Here is a 24,896-nt window from a genome sequence, read left to right as displayed (position 1 = left end):
TTCCAGACTAAGAGGAGCAAAAGAACACAGAGAAGATGAAGCGTAGTTGTCGTTGTTGTTGGGTGAGGTTTCCAAAAAAAGAGGTGAAAAATGACCTAATTTCAAGCGCAGACATCCCACTTCCAATAGACATCGACAACAGCATTACTCAACAGGGAAGGGGTGGAGAGGCCAAGTTGGAAATGTTACATTTACAAACCGTAACCTTTCAGTCTGTCTTCAATATCCAGTTTCAAAGCATTGAAAAAAAGTATTATACTTGGGAAATTCATCCCCACATCAGGATTATAAGTGGATCTGGTGCTTTTCTATTCATTAAGTTGAACAGCTCTTTCTGCCACATTGTAATGATTATGTAGCTTCAGTGAAAATGGCATTAATTGCCACCCTCTGCCTCCCTCTGACAGTGCGGGCGTTGGCAGGACCGGCTGCTTCATCGTGATCGACGCCATGTTGGAGCGCATGAAGCACGAGAAGACCGTGGACATCTACGGCCATGTGACTTGCATGCGCGCCCAGAGGAACTACATGGTCCAGACCGAGGACCAGTACATCTTCATCCACGAATCCCTCCTGGAGGCCGCCACCTGCGGCAACACAGAGGTGCCGGCGCGCAACCTGTACGCCCACATCCAGAAGCTCACCCAGCCGCCGCCCGGGGAGACGGTCACCGCCATGGAGCTGGAGTTCAAGGTGTTTAAAAATATCCATGCACGCATTTTCTCCTGCTGCTGCATTTAAAGTGTCTTGTAAAAGTACTCATTCCCATTTGAAGATGCTGTAACGGGATAAGATTTGAGAAGTTTGGTCTATTTTAATGAGGTTCTGTGTGCTAGTCAAACACAAAGTAGTGTGTAATTGTGAAGTGGGAGGAAAAGGGTACAATTTGACTCCTAAATAAAACCCCGTGCCTTAATAAATCACCCGAATGGTGATTGGATTACAGACCTGTGTATCATTTAGGGTGCATTCACACCAGCCCTGTTTAGTCTGTTTTAACCAAACTTCAGTTCATTTGCCTAAAAAGCCCTGTTCGTTTGGGGAGATGTGACGCAGATTGAAAACGCAAACTCTGTCCAACTAAAGACGTAGGTCTCAGTTTGGTTGAACTCCGAAGCAGTTCTAATGCATATGGGAACGCCAGGCAGACTGGAGACTGCTCCAAAAGCAGGAAGTGGACTATAGCGCAGGGCATTCTGGGTAAGTACAATCAACACAAAAGCTCAAGTCTGGTGCTGGCGGGAGAAATGGCTCGTGGTATTTTGCCAAAGACAAAAGAGAAACCCTACTACTGGTAAAGTCTCACTTTTGTTTACATTTCACAAACAGGGAAGTCATGCACATTTTCTGCTTCTGAGGCTTTTGTGTTGTTCTTGGTGCAGTGCCACCACAGGCGAGGGAGTTAATAGGTTTTCCAAAGAGTTTGGTTCATTTGACGCAGTGCAGTGTGAAAGTGAACTGTAACAGTTGAAAATGTAACGGGAGGTATCATGCTGTGGAGTTGCCTTCCTTCAGTAGAGAGAAAAGATGGTAAAAGCTTATGAAATGTAGTTAAATTCAACTCAATCTCAGAAGAAAACCTGTTAAAGGCTGCATTCACCTGTTTGAATTTTATTTAGGGGTATCAGGAGTAAGCAGAGTTTAACTTGTAAAACATATAATAAAATAAGATCTGTGATTCATAAGGGTGTGAATACTTTTGCAAGTCTCCACAATCCACCAAATGAGCCGATGCTCAGGAATCTCCGTGACATTGGGACCGAGGCTTCAGGAGCATCTTCAGCACATCTTTTAGGATTAAATAAGCCAGAACAAAACACTTGTGAACACATCGACCCGGTGACGATTACAAAATGACTGACACTCGCGCATATACACCCCTGCTGGTCCTCAAGGTCGCCGTAACACGACGCACATACCCTTTTTGTCAATAGCCATCGACTATGAGGTTATTACACACTTTCCTCGCAGCACGTCCCTGCCATTAGCCCTCTTACGACCATGATCCATTCTGTTTGAAGTGATAATAGCATCTACACTCCTGCCAACAAGCAAAAATGAAAGAGTGAGAGGACGATTGTGGCGTACGTGTGGGGCTACGGCCTGCATCCCCCCCCACAGTCTGGCCACAACACACTCCGTCTCCTGCAGTAGCATGACAGTCCATACACTCTCCTGTGCCGTCCATCTGCTCTCTGCCCACTGCCAGCATCGTGCTTATGACGCCTACAGTCCGGCAAGCAAACTGGGACTTAATGGGAAGAGAAGTCAGCCACACTTCCTGTCGATATCCACAGCGCACACTGGGTGTTTTCACACCTGACAGTCCAGTAGACTTTGTTTGATTGGGGACCAAAGTTGCAGCATTTGTTATTTTCAGTTACTGCAGTTCGCTTTCACGCTGCACGATGCCAAACGAACCAAACCCTTTGAAAAACGTGTTCACCCTCTCACCTGTGGTTGCACTGCATCAAGAACCACTAAAGGAAACAATGTGAAAACCCCAGAAGAAGACAAGAACACAACTTCCTTCTTTGCAAAATGTAGGCAAAAATGGAGTGGTGTCGGATTTTAGTGGTTGTAGAATTTATTTTTTGTCTTTTGTAAAAAAAAAAAACATGAGCCATTTCTCCCACTAGCCTTAGACTCTTGAATTTGCTTTGGGTGTGCATGCCCCATAATGCCCTGCGCCTTTAGACCACGTCCTGCTTTTGGAACGTTCTCCTGTCTACTTGGCATTCACATGTGCATTTGAACTGGACCAGAATTCACTTCAATTGGACAGAGACCTATGTGTGTAGGTGGACCAGAGTTCGCTTTTCTGGTATGCATCAGAGTTCGATTACACATTCACATCTACCCAGAAGAACCAGACTTTTTAGGTAGTCAAACTCGTTTTTGATTAGAGTGGATTTAAGTGGGCTGTTTAGTTTGCTTTTCACCTCTCAGGAAATGTTGTTTCAAATGTTCTTGTTTGTCTTCTTCGTGTCATTCTTTTGTTTCCCTGTCTTGACAGTTTCCCTCTCTCCTTTGTTTTATCAAACAGAGATTGGCCAACTCCAAAGCCCACACGTCACGCTTCATCAGCGCCAACTTGCCCTGCAACAAGTTCAAGAACCGGCTGGTCAACATCATGCCTTTTGAGTCCACCCGTGTCTGCCTGCAGCCCATCCGTGGTGTTGAGGGCTCCGACTACATCAACGCCAGCTTCATTGATGGCTACAGGTCAGCAAAGATTAAAAATGGCTTTTTGTGAAGGCAGGACCACTTAGTTTCATATATTCTTGTAAGCCATGTCTAGGACTTTTCTGTCAAGGAAATGCTTTAGTCAGACATATTCATTATGTTCGTTGACTCGAGACGGTTGAGACTACTGGTAACTTGCTTCTAATAAATCCTTGTAAGCTAGCTAGCTTTTTTGCATCTATCCTGGATAAGTGTAAATTTATCATCAGTTGATTGAATGATGTTAGTTTTTGCCACTGACATGCTTCAGTTGCCAAATGAAACGAGGCGAGGTGGATTATGGAAGTCTTAAATTTAAGTTGGGGAAACGTGCAGCGACCCTGTGGAAACATTCTGCAGGTTTCTGGGTGAACTTCAGTGACTGGCTCAAACTGAGCTGCAGGCTGAGCATTGTTGCTATTGAAACTGGTCCAAGAGGTTTTTGTGGCAATAATTTTATTCTGTTTCACAAACAAGAAGCTTAAAAAAAAAAAAAAAAGACTCACTTTTTATGAGTTCAAAGCCTGTTTCAGTAACAAGAAACTGATGATTGATGCTTTTCAGACCTCAAAAGGAAAGAAGTTTCTGTTGAGTCATAAACTTGAGGCAGACGCTGACTGATTAGAGCTTGCAACTAAATACTTTCTCCCCTCGTATCTACAAAACCAGAGCGCCCTCCCTCCTCCCCGATGATTCAGAGGCGTGAATCATCTCCAGAGCTTTGTTGGCGCCCCTATCTGAAACAATCGCTCACACTTTTCCCTCTCATAAAACGAATGGCTACCTTCATCCTGCATACCTCAGACAAAGGGATGAAATGTCAGCTGTGAAGTGTGTGGCTCCTTCCTTTAAGTGTTTTTTGTTTTTAAAGTTAAGATAAGGGTGCTGAGGAATGTCTGACAGGAGCCAGTCTGGCTGAAACGGCTTCCTTTGATAATCCCAAACAGGATTTAGACATTGATCAAACTCATCTTCACAGCAGAGATGCATTTCTTCTGTATGATGATCAAACAGGATGTAATGCAGGACTTGATTTTCTTTCTGAATCCTCTCTGCCTGCTGAGGATTAGAGTAATTTACTAAAGTTTTGCAAGGCAGACATGTCATTCAGTTTTGACGTATGACCAGAGGTTGGAACTACTGTTGGAGTCAGCTTTGTGTTAACCTTTCCAATTAGACTCGGCCTGGAAAAACTGCAGGGTTTTACATCATCTGAAGAGGATGAGACGAGGGTTTAATGCAGCCGGGAAAAGTCTGGAATTTTCCAGGTCTGATTTTAGAATGAGAGTTCAAAACTAAAATAATTTCCTGACCTTTGTTTCTTATTCAAAACCAAAATTTCTCCTTCCTTGTTTCCATTTATTACTTCTTGTGTCTTTCATGCATGTGTCCTAGCTCACTTTCTATTCTTTTTGTATTTTCTTCTTTCCATCAAATCCCTTTCTTCTATACTTTTTTGACTTTTCTGTTACTGTTTCTTAATCTCTCTCTTGAGTCCTTAATTGCCATCATCCCACCTTCCTGCCTTGTGACCTTTTCATTTATCCTCCCTTTTGTCATACCTTCCTTCCTTTCCTCTTGGAAAAGTTTAGTATTTCATAACTGAAGAACCGAGAACTCTGGAAAAACTCTGGAAATTCACACTGCTCTAAACGTTCATCGTTTTAATTTCAAAGGGATGACCTTTAGCTTTTAATTTAAAAACCAATGTCCTAAAGTATCCAGACCCAACTCAGCTTGGACCAGGCCTGTTTTCTGGTGTGAATGATTGTCTAAGGTGACAGATAGAGCCGTACGTGAGCGGATGAAAGCGGCGGCAGCATCCAGCTGCAAGAGTCATTCCCAGCCCTGTCGATGTGGCTTTTCGTCCGCTGAGCCGCCGCCATGGTGCGTGTCCCTGTGTGCTCTGTGAGTCCAAATTGCTTCCTAGAGGGAAGAAGATGAAAAGCCAGCACTCTGTTTTATATCTCTATAAGTGCGGGGAGTGACAGACAGAGCTGGCTCTTCTGTGGTTTAAGTGAAGGGATGGATTTAGTGAGCGTGAAATGCCATTTAATCCATATGGGCTTCTGCTTCGTATTGGGCCATGACAGAGATGACACCTCCGCTCTCCACCTCCCAACTCCCCCTCTTCTTTCTGCTGCTAATAAGAAGGTGCTCTGCAGAGGCCCACCCTCCTTTGTTGCTGTGTAAATAGTGTAATTGAAGCAGGAGTGTTGTAATGAAGTCTTTCTTCCCTTCTCCTGCTTTTCTCCATATTCACTTTCTCCCCTTTTCCTTCTTATTTCTTCCTTATTCTCTCTCTTCCCATCTCCTCCTACTCTCCCTTCCTAATTTCCCTTCCCAACATCGTGGCAGAGACAGACATCCGGGCGGGGACCTGTTGTGTGCACCAGCAGCACTGTGTAATTAAGCCGCTTTTAAAACGCGGGCATGAATAAAAACTAAACGGAGGCCTCCAGTGCCCTTCACCCCGGCGCCTTCAAGAAAAGCCAACAATATACTAAGCTAATGAGAGGCGAACCATTGATTCCAGCTCTGCTACAGAGAGCGCTAGCCTTGGATATGCTCTGATGCAGGCTGGAGTTTTAGCATTGTAATGAGGTTGAAATGAAACGGCATGTCCTGAAGCGCTGCAGTCGCGTGGGATGAGGCGGAGAGGGCTCATCGGGGCGCTGCGTGCACAGAAGTCAGGATTGTTGGATGATATTGGAATTGCTTCGGTTTTGGCTGGGGGACATTTTATGAGGAGGTGAAAGAAGTCCGTCCCATCAGTAAGAACTCTGACCCATATGGTCTGGATTGTTTCCCTGACCATCCCCATCCTCCTTATGTTCTGTCAAATTCCTCTGTCCTCTTATTTTCTTTTTTTTTAAAGCATCCAAGCCTGCAGATGCAAGAATTTCCAAGGATCTGACACACCGTTGAATACTATTATTATTGTTCAGATGCTATAAAATCAGCACAGCTGTGAACCAAATGTGCTTCACTCGTCTCAACCACTTGAGGGCACTCACAGACTATTACAGTCATTAAATATGTAGAAACATAACCCTATGAGATCCACACCCTCGATCCCAATGTGCATGCACTAGAAAAGAAGTGTTTCAGTGGCAACAGAGGTACTTTAAAGTTGACTTTTTAGATAATTAAAATTTTAATTTCGGAAAGTAATTAAGACGTAAGCAAGATAAAACAAAACATCTTGGATTTGAACATTTCTTAAAATTAATCATGAGAGTCACGAATTCTAAATGTTTGTACATTGTTGTAATCTTCAATGATGCTTACAAGCATGGCAATTAATCCTTAAACATTTGTGCATCTTATCTAGAGAGGAGCCAAATGAAATAAATTTTTTTTTAAAAAAACCACAGTTAGATAGATTTCAGGAAATGTGAAATACATTTAGATTAAATCTGTTTCCAAAACCAAAAAGTGATCATGAGGATGTGCATCCAGTTTGGCAAGAATCCTACAGTAGGGTAACATGACCATGATTACCCAAAGTAGGTGTGGCTTATGAACAAAAGTATAAATGTGGTGGTGAAGTGAAATGCAATGGAAAAACATCTTGTTAAATGTTTTAAATGGACCAGAAAAGTTGATGCCCTCTATCTTCTGGTCTATCTAGTTCCAGTGTCATTTAAGCTATATAAACTGTAAAGTATTGGTTAAGTCAGCTTTTCTTATGGTATACAGCTTATACAGCACTAAATTACATGTAGGTGCTGAAGACGATTAAAATGTATTATTTACAAATTTCTTGGTTTTATTACCAGACAAACCAACAGTGGGATTTCCAAGAATTTCTGAATGGGTGTCTACCCGTGAAAGTGGAGAGTCCTTTCAGCTTGAAGGCGCACGTATCTCTTTACGAGTAAAAAAAATAAAAATAAAAATGGGCATTTATATTAAAAAAAATCTGTGCAGCTTGAACACTTCAGTTCAAACTGCACTGATTTTGAAAAAGGCTCTTTTCATACCAACATTAAGTTGCCATCAGGTAAAAGCTCAGAAACCATTTCCCTTACGCCATTTCTTTCTAAGTTCTTTTGGTCAATGACTTGGTAAGTCGACCTGAGGGGGGGAAACAGAGGGAGGTGCGTTGGATGAGGCGTGGGTGGGGTTAGACTTCATAATGGGCACTTGGACCCCTTTTATAACTGCTTGCAACTAGTTTGTTTTGCCATGTCCTTTCTTTTCAGCTTTGGCAAAATCATATCGTGGGTCTGATTGCGCTACACAGATTTCCCTACTAAAAAGGGGGGAAATTAAATATTTCTCCTTGTTGCAAAGGCAACAAAGTGACCAGTTGTGACAGTTAGTAAGGGGTAATTTCCTCCCATCTTCAGCTCCGAGACCTACATTGCACTATGATGGCCAGATGGAAAGAGCACTGCTCTCTCCTCCAGCTCCCTCCGCCTCTTCCTCCTCTTTGTGCTTTGTAGATCTTTTTTTCCCCTCCTAATTTTAATTTGATTCCGTCTCTTCCTGTATCCTCTCCTCTCTGTTCTCTCTGTATTTGTACGAGCAAGGCCCTGAGCATATTCTAATCTCCCGGTTCCATATTAGTGCCTCGCCTGCAGCACCTTCATTAGCTGTTCAGCTACGGCTCAGTGTGTGTGTGTGTGTGTGTGTGTGTGTGTGTGTGCGTGCTTCGGTGGCAGCAGCGCATCTGAATACACATGCAGAGCTGCTGCTCTGATAAATACCTACACCTGAATGCAGGTTTACATGTGCGGCAAACATGTGCAAGTGTGTCTGCGTGCAATTATGCGCTGGCTTTCTCCTTGCTGGTGACAAGAACACTGCTGCCACCTGCTGGTCAACAGGAGAACTGCTCAATCTGAGCAAAGTCACGTAGGACAGCAGCACTGCTCTGGCATCTCAGAGGATGAGCTCATCTCCAGTTTGGTGAGCATATCGAGTGCCCTCCCTCCCTAATACAGGATTGGGTTACAAAGAGGGAAAGAGAGAGAGACGGCGCGATCTATACAAGCTAGAATTGCTCAAAGAGGAGAGTGACCATGAATTATTTACTATGTATATTATGAACAAGAAAAATCTTTCTGTCATCCTCAGTACTACAGACCTTTGGATTTAAAGAATGGACAGAACGCTTATCTTTCTCATTCCTGCATTTATCCCAATCATATTTATATCTACTGTTCTCTTGCAGCTTTTATATTTTGGTTTTGGACATTTCTTAGGAGATAAAGGGCAGCAAGAGTCCATCCAACTGGCCAAATGTGTTACAGTTCAACAAAAACTAAATACAGATTTATATTTAAGCCAGTGAGCGGGGGTCAGGTTGCTCTACAACAAGACTGGTTGAACGCTTTGATCTAAAAGTGGTGGGTCTATAAATAAAGGAAATGCTTCAGTAGGCCTATGGGTTTAGAATAATATTATAGACTTAACAAGAATATAAAAGCAGCAGCTTCAACCTTTGATGGTCACTACATAATTAAATAAACACATAGATAAATCTGAATGTTTTAAGTATTTCTGGATCAGTCGATTTTCTGCAACTGATCTGTTTTTCTACCTATCAATATGATGGTTTAAAAGGCCACAATCAAAGTCAATTTATTTTTTGATGCTCTGGACCTCAAATGAAGTCAGATCCATACTGAGAAATTACGATGCATTTTTATACATTTGTGATGCATTCATCAAATAGTTTGACTAATGAATTATTTTAATCTTGCAGGTTGAACAGTTTTTTTTTATATGGCTATAAGAAAATTCGGTGGCTGACTAATGATGCAGATGTCTGCATGTGAAGATAAAGGACTATTTCCCTTTTTTAAGAGAATCCTTGGATTTCATTTATTATCTTTAGTTTAAAATTTAAAGAATTGTAAAAAGTTTCCAGTCAGATGACTCTACTGTGGCAAAGTGGAGGATAGTTCAGTTAGCATTTGCTAACCTTTTTAGAGCAGCTCTCTTAAAGTTCTTCCTGTCATTATTGCTTTGCAATATGCTTCATAATGTCTGTTGTAAAAGTGCCGTAAAGTTGATATTGATTCCCTGTAATGTTTATTGGTTTTTCCCTCTCTGTGTATTTTCACCTTCAGACAGCAGAAAGCCTACATCGCCACACAGGGACCCCTGAGTGAGACCACCGAGGATTTCTGGAGGATGCTGTGGGAGCACAACTCCACCATCGTGGTCATGCTCACCAAGCTACGAGAAATGGGCCGGGTAATGCAAAAACTCTCACGCCCAAAAACACCACAGATACGCCGCCCTGCAAGGCCAGCGAAGCGTTTCAGGCAGACGATAGCCATCTCTCGCAGGCCGGCTCGCCTCGGCTTAGCCGCTGAGCTGGGCTGCTCAAATATTAATTCATTCCAGACCTGAACAATAACTGCGGCTCAAAGTTTACCTCCTTATCAGCGCGGCTCGGAGGGTTCAAATCGGGCCGCCTCGGTGTCAGATTTGTCAATATCTGGGTGCATTCCAAGCATGCCGATAACTCCAGTAGCCTCTGCTTTAAAATGAGACCTGTTGAAGGCAGAGTCTGTTCTTATTTGGCCGCTTTGAATGCAGCGTTCCGATGGAAAATCTTTAGACGCCGTTCCATAATTAGGGTTGAGATATTTAGGAATTCCTTGGTTGTTCCCATTCTCACCGAGGTAGATGAGAGATTAGTTGTTTCATCATGGACGTGTTCAGTGCCTTGCTAGAATCTTTTCCCAAATTTTTATTGGATTAGAACTTTACGCGTTACGGTCTCTGGTCCACTTGGCATTCACAAATGCATTCAAACCGTGCCAGAGTTTGCCTTTTCGGGCCGTTGAAGTGAACTCTGGTGCAGTTCGCATGCCAAGCGGGCCGGAGACCGCTCCAAAAGCAGGAAGCAGACAACAGTGCAGAGCATTCTGGGTAAGTAAAACCAAAACAAACTCTGGTGTCTGGCTCTACCGGGACCAATGGCTTGTAGTTTTCTGCCAAAGACAAAAGAGAAATCCCACAACCGCTAAAATCTGACGCCACTCCGTTTTTGTTTACGTTTTGTGAAGTAGGAAGTTGTGTTCAGGTCTTCTTCTGATGTTTTTGTCATTTCCTTCAGTAGTTATAGGTGAAGAGTAGTTTGTAAGGGTTTGGTTTGTCAGTGCAGCTTAAAAGTGAACCGCAGCAAATGAAAATGTAATAAACGTTGCAATTTTGATCCCCAAACGTACCAAACTGTCAGGTGTGAAAACACCCTTAGTGTCACTTTCATTCAACAGTCCATGAAGGACAGACCAGAAAGCACAAGTGGTATGAATACTTTTGCAAGCTGCTCTGTTATGTCATCCCATGTGTAGAAGACGACGATTAGAAGCAGTTGCCTAAATGTGGAGCCGCTCCTTTTAAAGGCAGAGTCTGCAGAAGCGTTTTGGTCCCCCATCAAATTAATTTCAGTCGTTTCTGCTGATGATTTAGGCGATTCTGACATTACTCAGCCGCACAGCTACAGCTTTTATCACCCTCTCAACCATAAGCGGCGCTGATAGAAATAAAAGCTCTCATGATTGTAGTTAAGAACACTAACAAATTATGTAAATATTTTGCCACCGAAGATGAATCGGTTTTTCTAAACCATAGATTAGTCTTTTGGGATTCTCTTTTGTGAGCAGAGACATTTCCATCGCTGAAAATGATTAATAACTTCCAGTAAGCCACACGTGATCACAAGGCAGTCATTAAGTGAGAATGAAAAAGTGGGTTTTTCTTTCATCCAGAAGGATTTTGTTGAAAATGTCTTTTTTTTTCTTGCAGGAGAAGTGCCATCAGTACTGGCCAGCAGAGCGTTCCGCCAGGTACCAGTACTTTGTGGTGGATCCAATGGCTGAGTACAACATGCCTCAGTACATCCTCAGAGAGTTCAAAGTCACAGATGCCAGGGTACGTTGAGAGAGAGAGAGAGAAAAAAAAAAAAGAAGTGTCTGTGGGCTTCCTTCAAAATCCCCAGCAACTCTCAGGAAATCCAAGCATCCAACCAGAATCCATCCTCACTTTAGCTCTCATCAGAAACGGCAGCAGTGATCAGAACGCGTCCCGTGTTATTTTCCCTGACAGGCTGACACCCAGTGAATGCGCCGTGTTTACCCAGATTTAGAAACAGTAGGCTCGCTCTATAGATTGTCTTTGGTGTGTGTGGATGTGTGTGATTTGCTGTGAAAATACATGAAAAGCACAGGCTTGGGTCCCTGAGGGGGGGCAGCACTGGAACTCCCTGTGATGCAGTTGTTTCAATGTGCTATAAATACACCTCAGTGTCATCTGAAGGCTCCCACGGCTGCCGCACTCTAATCCCACATCCACTTCTTCTTTTATATACATGTGGCTCACAGTCTTCGCTTCTAAATGTATGCTTTCACAGCACAAACATGGAGGCCATTTAAAGTGATTATATTTTAAACAAAAAGAGGCAAATTCTGGACAGACGGGAGGGGGAAAAAAAAATGCCTCTGAGCCGCAGCCTGCTGGTTTCGTCTCCCATCTTGGTTGTCGGCTTTATTTAAATCACAGCCCAGGTGGAAATTAGATGCACTCACATAGACCTCAACTTGGACCTCTGACTTGCTGTTAAAAAAAAAAACAAAAAAAAAACTATCTGCAAATAACAGACCGGTTCAACCGTACTGAAAATCCATATCTGTCCCCGTCAGGATGGACAATCCAGAACAATCCGCCAGTTCCAGTTCACCGACTGGCCTGAGCAGGGAGTGCCAAAAACTGGAGAGGGCTTCATCGATTTCATTGGACAAGTGCACAAAACTAAGGAGCAGTTTGGACAAGATGGACCAATCACTGTACACTGCAGGTAAAAAAGGCGCAACATTTGTAACCGATTACTTTCCAGACTAAATAACTCAAGAGTAGGACTTCAACTAATGACTAATTTAGAAATCGATTAAACGGATAAAAAAAAAAAAACACATTCTGCAGATTTTCATTTACATCTTAAGCCTTTGTATAGTAGAAATACATTAAAAGATGCAAATAAGTTACTTGTTTAAATAAAGAAAATTTTTATTTTATATGCAATTACACAGCATTCATTTAGTGAACTTTTGATCATTTGTAGCAAAGGATGCATCTGGAGCTAAAAACCTTTTCTAACATCAACATGGAAAAAGCTCAGCCATTCCTGCTAATCAGCCCCGTTTTAAAATAAACACGCCTATTTAAAATAGATTAAATAGGCTTAAAGTTTGGTTTCTGTCATGAAATGAACCAATTTAAATGAACTCCAACCTTTTTAAAAAGAAGAGTGGTAAAAGAGAAAGCAAAAGTTATTCTAGATGCAGCACGAAGTTTACTAAAAATAACAAAGTGACTGATTCTTTGATAGAAGTCAAACATGACAAGCCAGAATCTAGACGTTGCTGATGATCTGGCCCTGAACAGAGCAGAAATGGAGAATAGCTGAAACTGTCAGGATTGAAATTAAAACACAACAAGCTGGTGGAGCCTCAGAGAGCCTACAGTGAGATTATCAGACGAGGATTAGAAAGGCGAACATCTGCTTCACCTTTTAAATACAGTCATTTGTTAGCGATCAGGGCTTTAATCATGCAGTCTCTCATAGCGTCATCATTATCTCCGACAGTCTCCTACTCAAAATTCATCATTTAGATTCATGGCCTCCGTGGTAATTACTCTAACTTTTATTTGCTTTATTGTGAACCGTTGCTAATGTACCTGCAGTGTCTCCCCTCCGGAGTTCAGTAAACCAGAAGCAATAAAACTGAAATGACTTTTTGGAAGGCTTTTTTTGTTTTGTTTTGTTTTGTTTTGTTTTGCTTTTTTTCGTCCTCTGAGAAATTTCCAGCATCCATCATGTGAGATGTTATGGTAAATGCAGTAATGAATGTGTGTGTTTTCACAGTGCCGGGGTAGGCAGGACCGGAGTCTTCATCACCCTCAGCATCGTGCTGGAGCGGATGAGGTACGAGGGCGTGGTGGACCTCTTCCAGACGGTCAAGACGCTCCGCACCCAGCGGCCCGCCATGGTGCAGACTGAGGTCAGGACGACGCGCCGATGCTCAGGATGTCGTTCAGACTTTAATGCGTACTCAGACAGGATGCCGTTTGAAAGTTAATGCTGGAATCGCTGCGAGATTCAAGACTGATGCTGTCCAAAGTGTCCTCCTTTAAAGGATGGGCTGCACAACAACAAAGACTTAGTGACAAATCCCACTTTAATAGAGGCTTTAGTGGTGCAGCAGGAATCCCACAACAAACTCATGCTGTGTTATCAGATTTTTTATTTTATTTTTTATTTTTTTATCAAATACATGGACTCTGTAGCAGAGAAAGGATATTAAAACTAATCTTAGGAAGGATTTAAATGTTTTTGGTTTTTAGATTTGATAAAACGACTCCAGACGTGTTGTAACCTCTAAAGCCGGAGATATAGTTCACTGGGATTTTATGCGATCAACACAAAGCAGAGCACACTGTGAAAGTGAATACATGACATATACATGACACGTGATTTTCTGAGTATTTATACAGAAACGTAGGCAATTTCGGATAACCCATTTTCAGGTTTTGCTACAAATCTGGGTCCTAAAACATGAACAGGTTTTTATCTACAGCAGGCATCTTCAACTCCAGGCCTCCAGGAGCCGTATCCTGCAACTATTAGATGGTCCAACACACCTGAATAAATGGGCTAGATAAAACAAAAAAAAATAAATGTCAAACAAATTTTTGTTTTTAGTTTAAATTTGCCAGTTTTGGACACCACTGCCCTCAAAAAGCTGAAATGTGAATACTGGAGACCCCCCTTTGATTGCTTACTAGCATCTATTATATTAGTTCAAATTCTGTATATAACTTAACATGCATCAAAACAAACAGTGGAAATCGTCTTAGCAGCCGATCCTTCTTATTTCCGCTCTTGTGGCACCATCCAATCAGCACCAAGGGAAAGGAATGGTGCTCCTACATTGGTTGCTTTGCAAACACCAGCCAATAGCATGTTAAGCTGCATTGTGCTGAGGTATTTACGTCTCCAAAGCTGCATTTTCTGTCAAATATTTTTTATTTGCTCTATTTTCTGTTGGTTTATCACAAGTTCAATAAGTATGAATAATCACAAGGCAGTGTATCAAGGGATTGTGGGAACTATTAGTTGACTTAGAGGGGAATTGGAACACCTACTCACTATTTTCTCCTCCTTCCCACCAGGACCAGTACCAGCTGTGCTACAGGGCAGCACTGGAGTACCTGGGGAGCTTTGACCACTATGCAACGTAGCCACTCTCCCACCGAAGCAGCTTTCCCCGGTCAGACCTCTCAGGAGTGTGCCAAGTGTCCCATTTCAGCCGCCATCCATCCAATCACTTGACCCCCGACCCCGCCCCGACTCTCGACGCCTGGCTCCCGGAGAACGAAACGAGCTCGCCGCCATCCGTCAAGGGTTTTCCAGCTAATCACAGAGATATACGTCGAGATCACCAACCGCCCGATATGTTTTGCTTTAAAGATGACAGAAACGGCGACAAAAACGCAACGACTCTTGTACAGACGCGACAGAGCAGATTCCTGTCGAAGCCAAACCTCCCTGATTGTCAAAGGCTACTGGTAGCACAAAGAGAGCATTCTCTCTGTTTTCATCTGTTTGTTGATTTTTGTCAATATGATTCATTACAACAAGTTATTGTTTAGTATACTGTTTTTTATGTTGTTTTTATTAATCATTTTAACACCAGACATTTCTTTGTTGTTTTTTTTTTGTTGTTTCAAACTGCTCAGAGGAGCAAGCATTATATTCATAATCGTTTGTAGGGTACGTTAGCACACGAGGACATGTGTTTTTAACATGCCTCTCGATACTAATACAAGAGGACCACTGTTGTCCAAGCTGCTTTCAGGTTTCTTTTATCGTCGTTTCGATGTTCTCATAGTTCCTTATGGTCGTTGTCAGTTCAACAACTCGAATTGCCTTTTCACTTGCCGTTACGAAAATCAACTTTGAGATTTGATTCGAGAACACAGACTTGCTGTAGTTGTCCCTCTGTAATCGCAGCCGAACGCTGAAACACAAATCACACGAGGCGCACAGAAATGCGAAGCACATCGTTTCTGTTTGAATTTTTTCCCTTTTTTTTTGTTTAGGTTTGTTTTTCCATCAGAAGCCTATGGCATTGAGGCCTTCATGCTCCACAGCGGAGAACTTACCTGAAGAAAGCAGACTTTTGTACCCAAGGGGTAGGCGACAGGAAAACACAAAAACTCACAATCTCTGAATAAAGTCGAGATGCTCTTCAAGCCCCTCCCCACGTCCTCGCTTCTCGTCGTCGGGTTCGCCGAGCAGAAGCGGTTCGTTATGGGCTGGGGGAGCCGAGCCATCAGCATCGGTACTTGTACAGAATCAACCATTCCTACAGAGGGACAGAAACTCAGCCCTTTGGACTGAAACCTGATATTTTATACAGAAATAGAACTATAAATATATATATACACATATATATAATTATGACTGATTATATATATGTACGACTACACATAGATATATACACAGCTTCAAAAATATATTGTTAAAAAGGAATATTTCTGCTGATCTACCTAGCGACAGAGCCTGCTGTCCTAGAGTGTATTAATGGAGACACCATTGTATCTACTGTACTACCATTGTAACTTCAACAGCTGGTTGTCCATGTGAGGAAAACAGCACAACCCCGCCTCCCCCCCCTCAACCATCATCAAAGCTGACAACTCTTCACTGGGCGAGCACACACCTTCTACTACACGACCCGCGGGAACAGCAGCGTCCGATCCAACCGGGTCGAGGAGAGGAAAGAGGGGGAGGACCTGAAAAACGCTGGCAAAAACAAAAAAAAAATGTTCATTTCTACCTTGTGAATGCTTAGTGCTGTAGGGGTTCAATCTGTTGTACACACAGTCTGTTTTCTATCTGTTGATAAAGAACTGGAACTAAAGAATCAACTGTTGATAAAATGAAAAAGAAAAACCTTGATGTTAATAAAGTTAAATAATTGGGTTTTTGTACAAAGACCGGCTTTGAATGCTTTGATTCTTGGTTTGGGTTTTTACAATGCATGCGTGGTGAAAGTGCTTTTTAGCTCATCACCTCGTAATGATTTCCAATTTTGCTTCTGCATAAACCCACCAGAGGTTTGTCTGATTTATTTGCTGATCAAAAATCTATTTTGAGTTTTAGTGTGCTTCTGTGTAATCTTTTATGGGATTAGCATTTTCTCAAACTGAATAACTGAGTGCATTTATTTAGAAAGGGAAAAGATTTAAAAAAAAAAAAAAGTATTTTAGATGATGCATATATCACACTGGGAAAATGTTATGATGGAAGAAAAGGCAAAAAATGTTCTGTGCTGAAAGGTTGTTGACCACTGGACTAGAAACTTAACTAGTAGTTTACTATATCCTGTTTAGCTACGGCTTAGTTTTGCCGAGATTAGGGACTGCAGCCACAAACACGTAAGAATCCCTCCAAAAACGGCCCAATTTAACAGTTCAAACATAAAAATGTATCTTAATATGCATTAATACTCAGTGCAAACCATTTTAGAGTTGCTGCAGATGCTAACATCCTTCCTTATTTCCACTTTCATAGGTAAAACTAACCAGTACCAAGTAAAGTAAAAGAAGCTCCCTGATCGGCTGCTTTGCAAACAGCCAACGTGTGTTTAATAGCATAGCACCGATGTGTTCAAGCTGCATTTTCTTTCAGATATTTTACATATGCTCAAAGAAAAAAAAATTGGAGTTGGACTCCATAGAAAAAGCTTCCAACCATGAGGTCTACTGCATTCAACTCAGCCACTAAACCAGCCATTAAAATGGGAAACACAAGAGAACATGCAATTCCAGTAAGACATCAAGGCCCTACAAGGCAACGTCTTCCACCAAAGTTGCTCTTTTCTACACTAAGAGCCAAATGTGACCGACAAAAAATCCAAGGTTACACATCACACACTTCAAGGAGTATTTATTTGCAGTACTCTGAATATTGCAATGAAGACACCAACTATGATTAACCCATATTTTCGACTCTTCCTTCATGACAATACCCCACTATGCTTTGAGTTGTAGCATCTCAGCTGCTAAAGATCAAGAACAGGCAGGATGTAAATACTTCATATTTAAGTATTTATAGGCATTACACTCAAAATCCTTACCAGATATCACATACAAATTATTTGTGATTGCTGTATTTCATATGATGATAATGTGATGGAAACTTGACAAAATATTCTTACTACAGCAGCACATTAAGGGAGGCAAGGAATTGTTTAAACTTCACTGTTAAAATGGACCAAGCCTTTACTATTATTACCACTGCAATAAAAAGGAAGTTATGTTTGGGCTTTTTTAAACAAAAACAACATATTGTTAACAGGGGAACCAATAAGCATGGAAGGCACTGCATTCTTAGAGAAAAATACTATTATTTACCAAATAGACAAAATCATCTTAACCCCCATAAGCAACTTTTTAGAGTTGTCAGCCACATCTACCAGCCTGCTGCGACAAAACTGAGATTGTTCAGTTGTCATCATGACGGCTTAGTCCTTTCTGAAAAGAACGTCTCACATCAGAGAGACAGCATAATTTGTGTTTTTGTCTTTGCTCTTGTCACATGTCTGGTGGGGGTGAGCTGTCCTTGGGAAAAGTGATGCTATTTGTTTCCATGCACCAGTAAGAAGTGGCCAAAATCTCAATCTGATGACAGTGTTTGAAATGTTTTCTCCATAGAGACTTTAAAAACACACTCAGAGAAGTTAGTTCAGTTCAAGAGGAACAAAGTCGCCAACCAAGATAACGCTTAGAGACAGAATTGCAATTTTAAATCTCAACCCGCTCACTATTTTCGTAACAGCAGATAAAAGGATTTTAAGGTCCTCAAGTGATTTCTTTGTAGCGTTTCCTAAAATTTCACTGTTATTCAGATTATTTTAGATACATTTTCCACATACTACAGTAATCCACAGAGTTCAGAAAACTTTACAAATAGTTAGATCCTCCTGTATTTCCACTAATCAATCAGGTCTGGAAATCTGTTGTCCATTGCCTTTGTTCTCAAATTGCAGTGCTTAGACTGCCTTTAATGGAACTTAGCAGAAATGTCGCTGTGCTTACTTGTAAGAGAATATAACTAATAAGCAACAACAGCAAATAAATTTAAAAACAGCTCAAGTTCAGAAACAACTCAAACGAGAAGCATAAATGAGGAAACTGAGATTTCCCATTAAACAGTAAATCAGAAGCAGGTGGAGACACCTAATTATTCTGATTCATCACCTCCAGGTCTGATGCGCAATGACTAACTTTGAAAATGCCAACTACTAATACCTTATAAAAACTAGTAATGTTTGTCTGCATTTCACAATTTCAAACACCCGACGTAACTCTTCGGCTCCAGGCTCAGGTACAATTGTGAGTTGTTAACGTTTATGCTAGACTACTTGCATATCAAATCTAGGAAGACATTTTTTACTTTCAAACCTTAAAGCAATATGTTAACAAATACTGTACATATTACACCAAACAGGGACACTGAACTCAATTTAAGAGGCCAGTTTCACATTTGAAAACTGGTTGGATTTGGTAGCTTATATACTAGGCTAACTACTATTAGCATATGCACGCATTATACTTATGCATTTAATTTAGATTCTACAGCAGCGTCATGTTGAACTCAATGAGGTTTTATAGTACTGTATATAAATGCTGTAAAAATTAAATCATACCAAACTCAGCAGGTCAGCTCCATGTTTAAAAACCAGTGAGGTTTGCTAGCACAATCAACAAGCAAACTACCATTAGCATTTAAAAGGTGATACAAAGTACAAAAGTGCTGTCAAAAAATATATTAAAAGTGATTATGTATTTTTTTCTACAATGCAAAATATTACATTTTGATATCTACACATAAAACTGACTTTCTATCTGGAAATCAGACCTTACGTAATCTGCTAATATTTTCTTGTTAAAAAACTACTATATTTATTTATGTCATTTATTTTTGGTAGATTTACAACAAAATGAAACTTTCAAATGAGACTTAATATTTGACTAACATGCTCAGTGAAAAGGCTAATCACTATTAGCATGTGTGAGATTATGCAAGCCTTTGAATTTTTTTATTTTCAACAATGTTGGTGTGTGAACATAAAAAGAGTTGTATAGTGCAGTTTAAGAAAAATTTAAGGACATAAAAATCCTGAATTTAAAGTGTTCTGCAGTAAATTCTGACTTTTTGTTCATTTTTATAACTTTAATCTAAACAACTTTATCTTCGGAGTGAAACTGACTAGTACTACAATTTTGTGTCCTCTGGCACAATGAATCAAATCTCCCCCCGCCTATCCATTTCTTTGTGTTTTTAATAGATAACACAAACAATCCAAAAAAAAATGTCCATCTGTACTGGGCCAGCTGTTACAAAATGCCTGAGAACCATTGTGCTCTAAATGCCTTTTCCAGTGTCTGCCTTCTCAAACCGAGCTCGATTTTTGCTAAATGCACCACCTTCTGCAAACAATCTGGAATGAGAAACATGTAAAAGACGGTGAAGAACAGTGTTGATTCTTAAGTGCCTGAAATCTCCGTTCGTTGCTCACGTGTAACAAATGAGTCACTAAAATATTTTATAAGATTTTCAAGCAGCTCTGGTATTTTGCTATGAAAACACAACTGCCATTTAAACATGATAAAAACCCATCGACCTTAGCTTTGAGTTTCATAGAATTACCAAAATCTACTTTAGCAAAAATATTTAATGTATTTGGGGTTCAGAACTCCTTGCTCTCTCTTAATCTCTGCTTCCCTCCAGGCTTCAAATTCACACTCTGCCTTTCAGCAGAATTTCATACCTCCACACAGTCTGTAATAGTTTAATACAGACTGATAGCACATAATCCGGGGGGGGGGGGATTGCATTCATATGTCTTGGTTTGTGTCTGTAATACATGTATCATACATATGAACAAGGACCTTTCTTAAAGCAAATGAATGTTAAGTGATAGATTTGTTGCTCTTCAGTGGCACGGCCTGCCGACTCAGATGAATCCTATCTGAGGACATGAGAACACAAAGCAGAACATAAAGCTGGATTTAAGCGACAGGTTTTGTTTACACTTAAATGCTTCTATAGACCGCACAGCATTGTGTACGTTGGAATTAAGCAGAATCACATTTCTGATTCAATTGTGCGCTCGGCTCTAAACTGCACTGCAGAAATTCACACCTCTAATGGTGCTGCTGCTCTTTTGTGTCGGCGCGCTGCTGTTATCTCTGCTGTGCAGCTTAGTTTTGGCGCTAATAATATTCACTTCATGACGGCTAATAGTGTGCCCACATGAAGCTCATTTGTAGCAGAGTAAATTGTTTTGACTGCAAGTTCTCTCTGTTTTTGTGGGGCTGCATTGTGTTGGGCAGAATTCTGGCTGTGGCATTTTACAAAATGTTGTTTTGGATACCACACAAAGCAACTGGCATTACTGTGGCTGGAGAAACAAACTTTACGCACTCTGTTTTATACCGCTGCAGTAGTTTTTTTGTTACTCTCTTTTTGAATACCTGTATTTGACGTGGAAAATGCCAGAAACGGCACCATTAGGAGGCACAATGAGTGATCTGAATGGGTAAGAAAACGTCAAACCGTAGGCTTGACTAACCTACGCTGCTGGCTTTTACAGAATACTGTAAAATGTGTTGTAGAAATGGTGCAGAATCCAACCAGGATGCAGAAGACCATGAAGCACAGTTACTCTGCCTGAAGATTAAAGACCACTTGGAGGACATGTTCTCCGACAGTCACCTGGCGGAGGACGGCTTCCTGCTAAAACACATGCAGAAGAACAAGCAGGGCTACGTCAGTCTCAAGCTTCTCACTTGTCTGAAAAAGGTAAATGTACTTCTCAGGTGTTGTGTGCTCTCCGACGCAGTTTGATTAGAAACAACGCAGTAAGAATGCAAACAAAGCTAAAATGTTAAATATTTGCCGCAGATAAAGGCTCTGACCACGAACTGGTACATGACTCTAGCGGCTGCAGAGTGCTCAGACCTCCTGGAGTTGAACGAAGAATGCACCAAAGTGCGACGCAAAGAGGCTCTCCCTCAGTGGCTGATGTGCTCCCCCACCAGCCGGCTCCTCCTCATCTGGAACGCCTTAGAGGAGCAGAGCGCAGAGGACGGAGCTGACCCGGGGCAGCCTTCGCTCTTACTGAGCATCCTCCAGAGGTTTGACTCGCCGGGTGACGTCGCGTCAGTCTGGATCCTGCATCCCGGTGAGGAGCTTCCCAAAGAGCTGCAATGCTACGCCAAACGTCACAAAGAGCTCGGCCAGCTTTTGTGTGCCGTGATGAAGTTTAATAGTTTGGAGTCGGTCCGTAGGGCCTACAGCTCTCTCAGAGAAGAAGAGAAGATTAATGGGAGGGGCCTGTGTGTGGTGCCGCTGGGATGGCAGTCAGTGCAGAGCATCAATAAGTTTGATCCATTGGAGAACAAAGGAGATGCCACATGCTCTATGGGAGATCCTCAGAACGTCTCTGAGGTTTCGCTCCAGCAGGACCCTCCCTCACCTCTCAGGTTTTCTGAAGAAACTGGAGAAGCATATCCTCCTCCAGCAGGCCAGGAGGACTCCAGCTGCAGTCAAAAGTCATTGCGAGGATTAACTAAGAGATACAGCTGGACAGACTGGTGCTCCGGAGACCGCAACACACCGTTTTCTCAGTGCCCGTGGGTACTAAAGCGCAAATCCGCAGCCAGTGCAGCAAAGCTGGAGACGGCTGAGCACCTGAACACAACTGGCTTAATTCTAAAAGTCCTGCGTCAGCCCTTTGGACCCGACGATACCAAAGGTTTTAATGGCAGAAGGCAGAAATATGACTTTCTTGAATGAAATAGCATTAGAGGAGATCAGAAAGAAGACTGAGCTGAGAAGAAAACACTCAAAAATCTGACACAAGAAGACAGAAAATTTGTTTCCATTAAAGAATTAAGTTCTGCTGATGAATGTTCAGTCATTTCTGCATGTAGTTAGGAACCACCGACAGGTGAGGGCAGCATTTACTTGTGCTAAATAGAGTTTCCTGACACTTTGTTCAGTTTAATCATGCGTTTAAACAGTTTAGATTGATTGTAATTGAATGGGGTTGAATACATGTAAAAAGGGGGGAGAGGGTGTAGCCTAAACTGCAGCAGAAGAATCTGAAGTGGACGTGTCCAAAAGCCAAAAGGGTTCTTTATGTAAAGATTAGAGGCATCTTCACCTCTTGGCCTCTGCTCTTCTGATCATAGTAGCAAATTGCCTTGTATATTTGTTCCTCAGCCAGGAGCCATTTACCTTACCAAGTCTCTCAGACAAAATGTGGTCGTCTGTCAACATAAAAAAAAAAGCCAGACAAAGCTCTCATTATCCTTCTGCTTTCTGTGCAGAAATATCTGTTTAGACTCAGAGTCTTTGGAAAGTAGCTTTCCACTCGCCGAGATGACAGTTTGGCAAAAGGGCCACTTGTCCAATCGTCAAACCGCAGATTGGGCAAGACGAGAGAGCAGCAATGGTTGTGCCTGATTTCCAGTCGTTTTAATGACACCTCAACTGGAATGGTTTGTTTATAGTGTTACTGATTGAGGGCTTCCTTAAAATCTTGCCCCAAACTAAACAGAAAGCGGTTCTCCACTCATCCACGCCCAGTGGAAAAGGTTCAATCCCCAGCATATGGATCTTGATCATATAAAGATTGGAAGAATTCTTTGATTTTCCTTTTCTTTGTTCTTGTGTGTTCAAACGCAAATGTCTTTCTGACTAACGTAATCTTTGCTGTTGAGAGAGACTTTTCAGTGTATACAAACTCGTTGTTTGACTCGCGCTGTCTCTGACTTGATTTTGCAATTAACAGCTGTTAGGCTTTAGCAAACAGTCGGGGCTGGGCTTTGAATACTTACACATCTGTGAACAATATGTATAAAGCAGAAATATTCCTGACTAGTGTTAGGAAATGTTTCTGTGCCGATGGATCCCTTTCAAGGCTACAAAAGCATGACCTCTCCTGCTAACTGGAAGTCATTATATGTTTACATGCGCTGTTCTGGCCCGCAACTGAACTTTATGTCAAAGTTAGCGCGAATGATAATCATGTCTGCTTCGCGTTTTCAAGGTGGGATTTGCACCTGCCGACTGCCAGAAAAACACCCCGACTATTAGAAAGACGAGGAATTCTGTCTTGATTTCTTGGCACATCGTTGATCTCCGTTGTACTTTAAACAATAAGACAGATCTACTTTTTATAATCTCCCTTTCTAATAGGAACCATCTCAGTAAATACTTATAGTTCCAAGAACAGGTTTGGATTTTTTCAGTTAGTTGTGTTTTTTCATATTGAAAAAAAAACATGTCTGGTTGAAACATTTTTGTTTGAATGTTCAAGCTGAAATTAGTGTGGAAAAAAAAATAAACAGAAATATCCCCTGAATTTTATTTTGTATTTTAAGCAGGAAAGCTGAAGGTTCGTCACCAACACCACTCAAAATTCAATAGGGCTGCTACATGTACAAAAAAAAAAAAAAAGTAATACCTGCAGTAGCACACTGTATATTTGTCATCTAAAAAAAATACATTAGGACAAAAATAATAGCAGTAGTACAGTGGAGCCCACCCTTTTTGAAAATTTTTTTGCTAATAGAACTTCATATTATTCCCCAAAAAATTGAATAATTCTTTAATTTTTCCCATAGAGCACTTCAAAAATAATTGAAATAAAATACAGCTTGAGAAGTTGCTGCAATGCTGTCATTTGTAATGCAGTCAATCCAAGAGCAACATTCTTGGTGCCTATTGGCTGTACCCTAAACAGTAGAGATGATGAAGACCGTAGATATTAGCTTTTGTGGTAGTTATCAGTTTAAACTGTATATAAAAAGGCATATTAAGTTACATTTGGTGTTTGAATTATTAAAATAGGTAGCTATAAGCATTTCTGAATGGGTTCAAGTATATGCAAACTTTATATGAGGTTGCAGGCGTTCAGTTGACACTGCAGTAGCACAGTATTTAGGATATCTCTATCCAGTTGTCTGATTTGATATTAAGATAGAGTTGAACTGGGTTTGTTGTAATCTGAATCCAGATTTCAACTTAAAAGAAGGCCGTTTGCATCGGTTCAGTTGTCCGCGTTGGAAGTTCTCTACATTATCCCCTTTAATTAGTAAATGGACTGAACTAATACAGCACTTTCCTAGTTATTTTCAAATTCAGTTAAAAATATTTTATTGATCCCAAAGAGAAATTAAATGTTGTTGTAACATTTACAACACACATTGTAAGTGTGGGCAGTGGGCAGATAGCCATCTCTATCTGGCTCTGGGCAGGAAAGACCTCCTGTAGCAGTCTGTATTACAACAAATTTGAAAAAGCCTCCGACTGCAGAAACTGTTTTGCTATAAGTCTCACAAAGCCACATTCATACACAGGCACACATTCATACACAAACACGCAAATCTGTTTGCAACCTTAGGGATTAAGTCCCTTCCTGGGCAAAACTAAAAATACTGCCAATTTTAATCAGATTTGCATGTTTTATTTATCTAGTTGTACTCAGAAGTGGAAATTTCCTTGTTCCTCGTTGGGAGAAATAAACAGAAAGGTCATCTAAAGTATAAATTACAATAATTAAAAT

At 41.2% G+C, this 24,896-nt stretch overlaps 2 protein-coding genes and 1 long non-coding RNA gene across 19 annotated transcripts in view; 2 read left to right on the top strand and 1 right to left on the bottom strand.

Moving 5' to 3' along the window:
- Nucleotides 1-16,249, top strand: part of LOC103479767 (protein tyrosine phosphatase receptor type F) — a 238,265-nt gene extending 222,016 nt beyond the window's left edge. For all 17 annotated transcript variants that reach the window (XM_081597905.1, XM_081597904.1, XM_008434405.3 and 14 more), the window contains 7 exons: nucleotides 408-693; nucleotides 3,047-3,225; nucleotides 9,309-9,435; nucleotides 10,999-11,124; nucleotides 11,892-12,046; nucleotides 13,115-13,250; nucleotides 14,422-16,249. In XM_081597905.1, the coding sequence (XP_081454031.1) occupies nucleotides 408-693; nucleotides 3,047-3,225; nucleotides 9,309-9,435; nucleotides 10,999-11,124; nucleotides 11,892-12,046; nucleotides 13,115-13,250; nucleotides 14,422-14,490 (1,078 nt within the window). In that variant the 3' untranslated portion in view covers nucleotides 14,491-16,249. The remainder of the gene's footprint in view (nucleotides 1-407; nucleotides 694-3,046; nucleotides 3,226-9,308; nucleotides 9,436-10,998; nucleotides 11,125-11,891; nucleotides 12,047-13,114; nucleotides 13,251-14,421) is intronic.
- Nucleotides 1-24,896, bottom strand: part of LOC103479766 (uncharacterized) — a 54,571-nt gene that overhangs the window by 2,332 nt on the left and 27,343 nt on the right. The window lies entirely within an intron of this gene.
- Nucleotides 20,424-22,230, top strand: LOC103479764 (la-related protein 6-like). The gene is made up of 3 exons (XM_008434398.2): nucleotides 20,424-20,861; nucleotides 20,938-21,124; nucleotides 21,227-22,230. The coding sequence occupies exons 1-3, from the start codon at nucleotides 20,815-20,817 to the stop codon at nucleotides 22,118-22,120; spliced, it is 1,128 nt and encodes a 375-aa protein (XP_008432620.1). The 5' UTR covers nucleotides 20,424-20,814; the 3' UTR covers nucleotides 22,121-22,230.

Source organism: Poecilia reticulata, chromosome 17 (assembly GCF_904066995.2).
Source record: "Poecilia reticulata chromosome 17, P_reticulata-male-v2, whole genome shotgun sequence".
Lineage (NCBI taxonomy): Eukaryota > Metazoa > Chordata > Actinopteri > Cyprinodontiformes > Poeciliidae > Poecilia > Poecilia reticulata.
The sequence above is the reverse complement of the archived record's forward strand: the minus strand, read 5'-3'. Positions and strand labels throughout refer to the sequence as shown.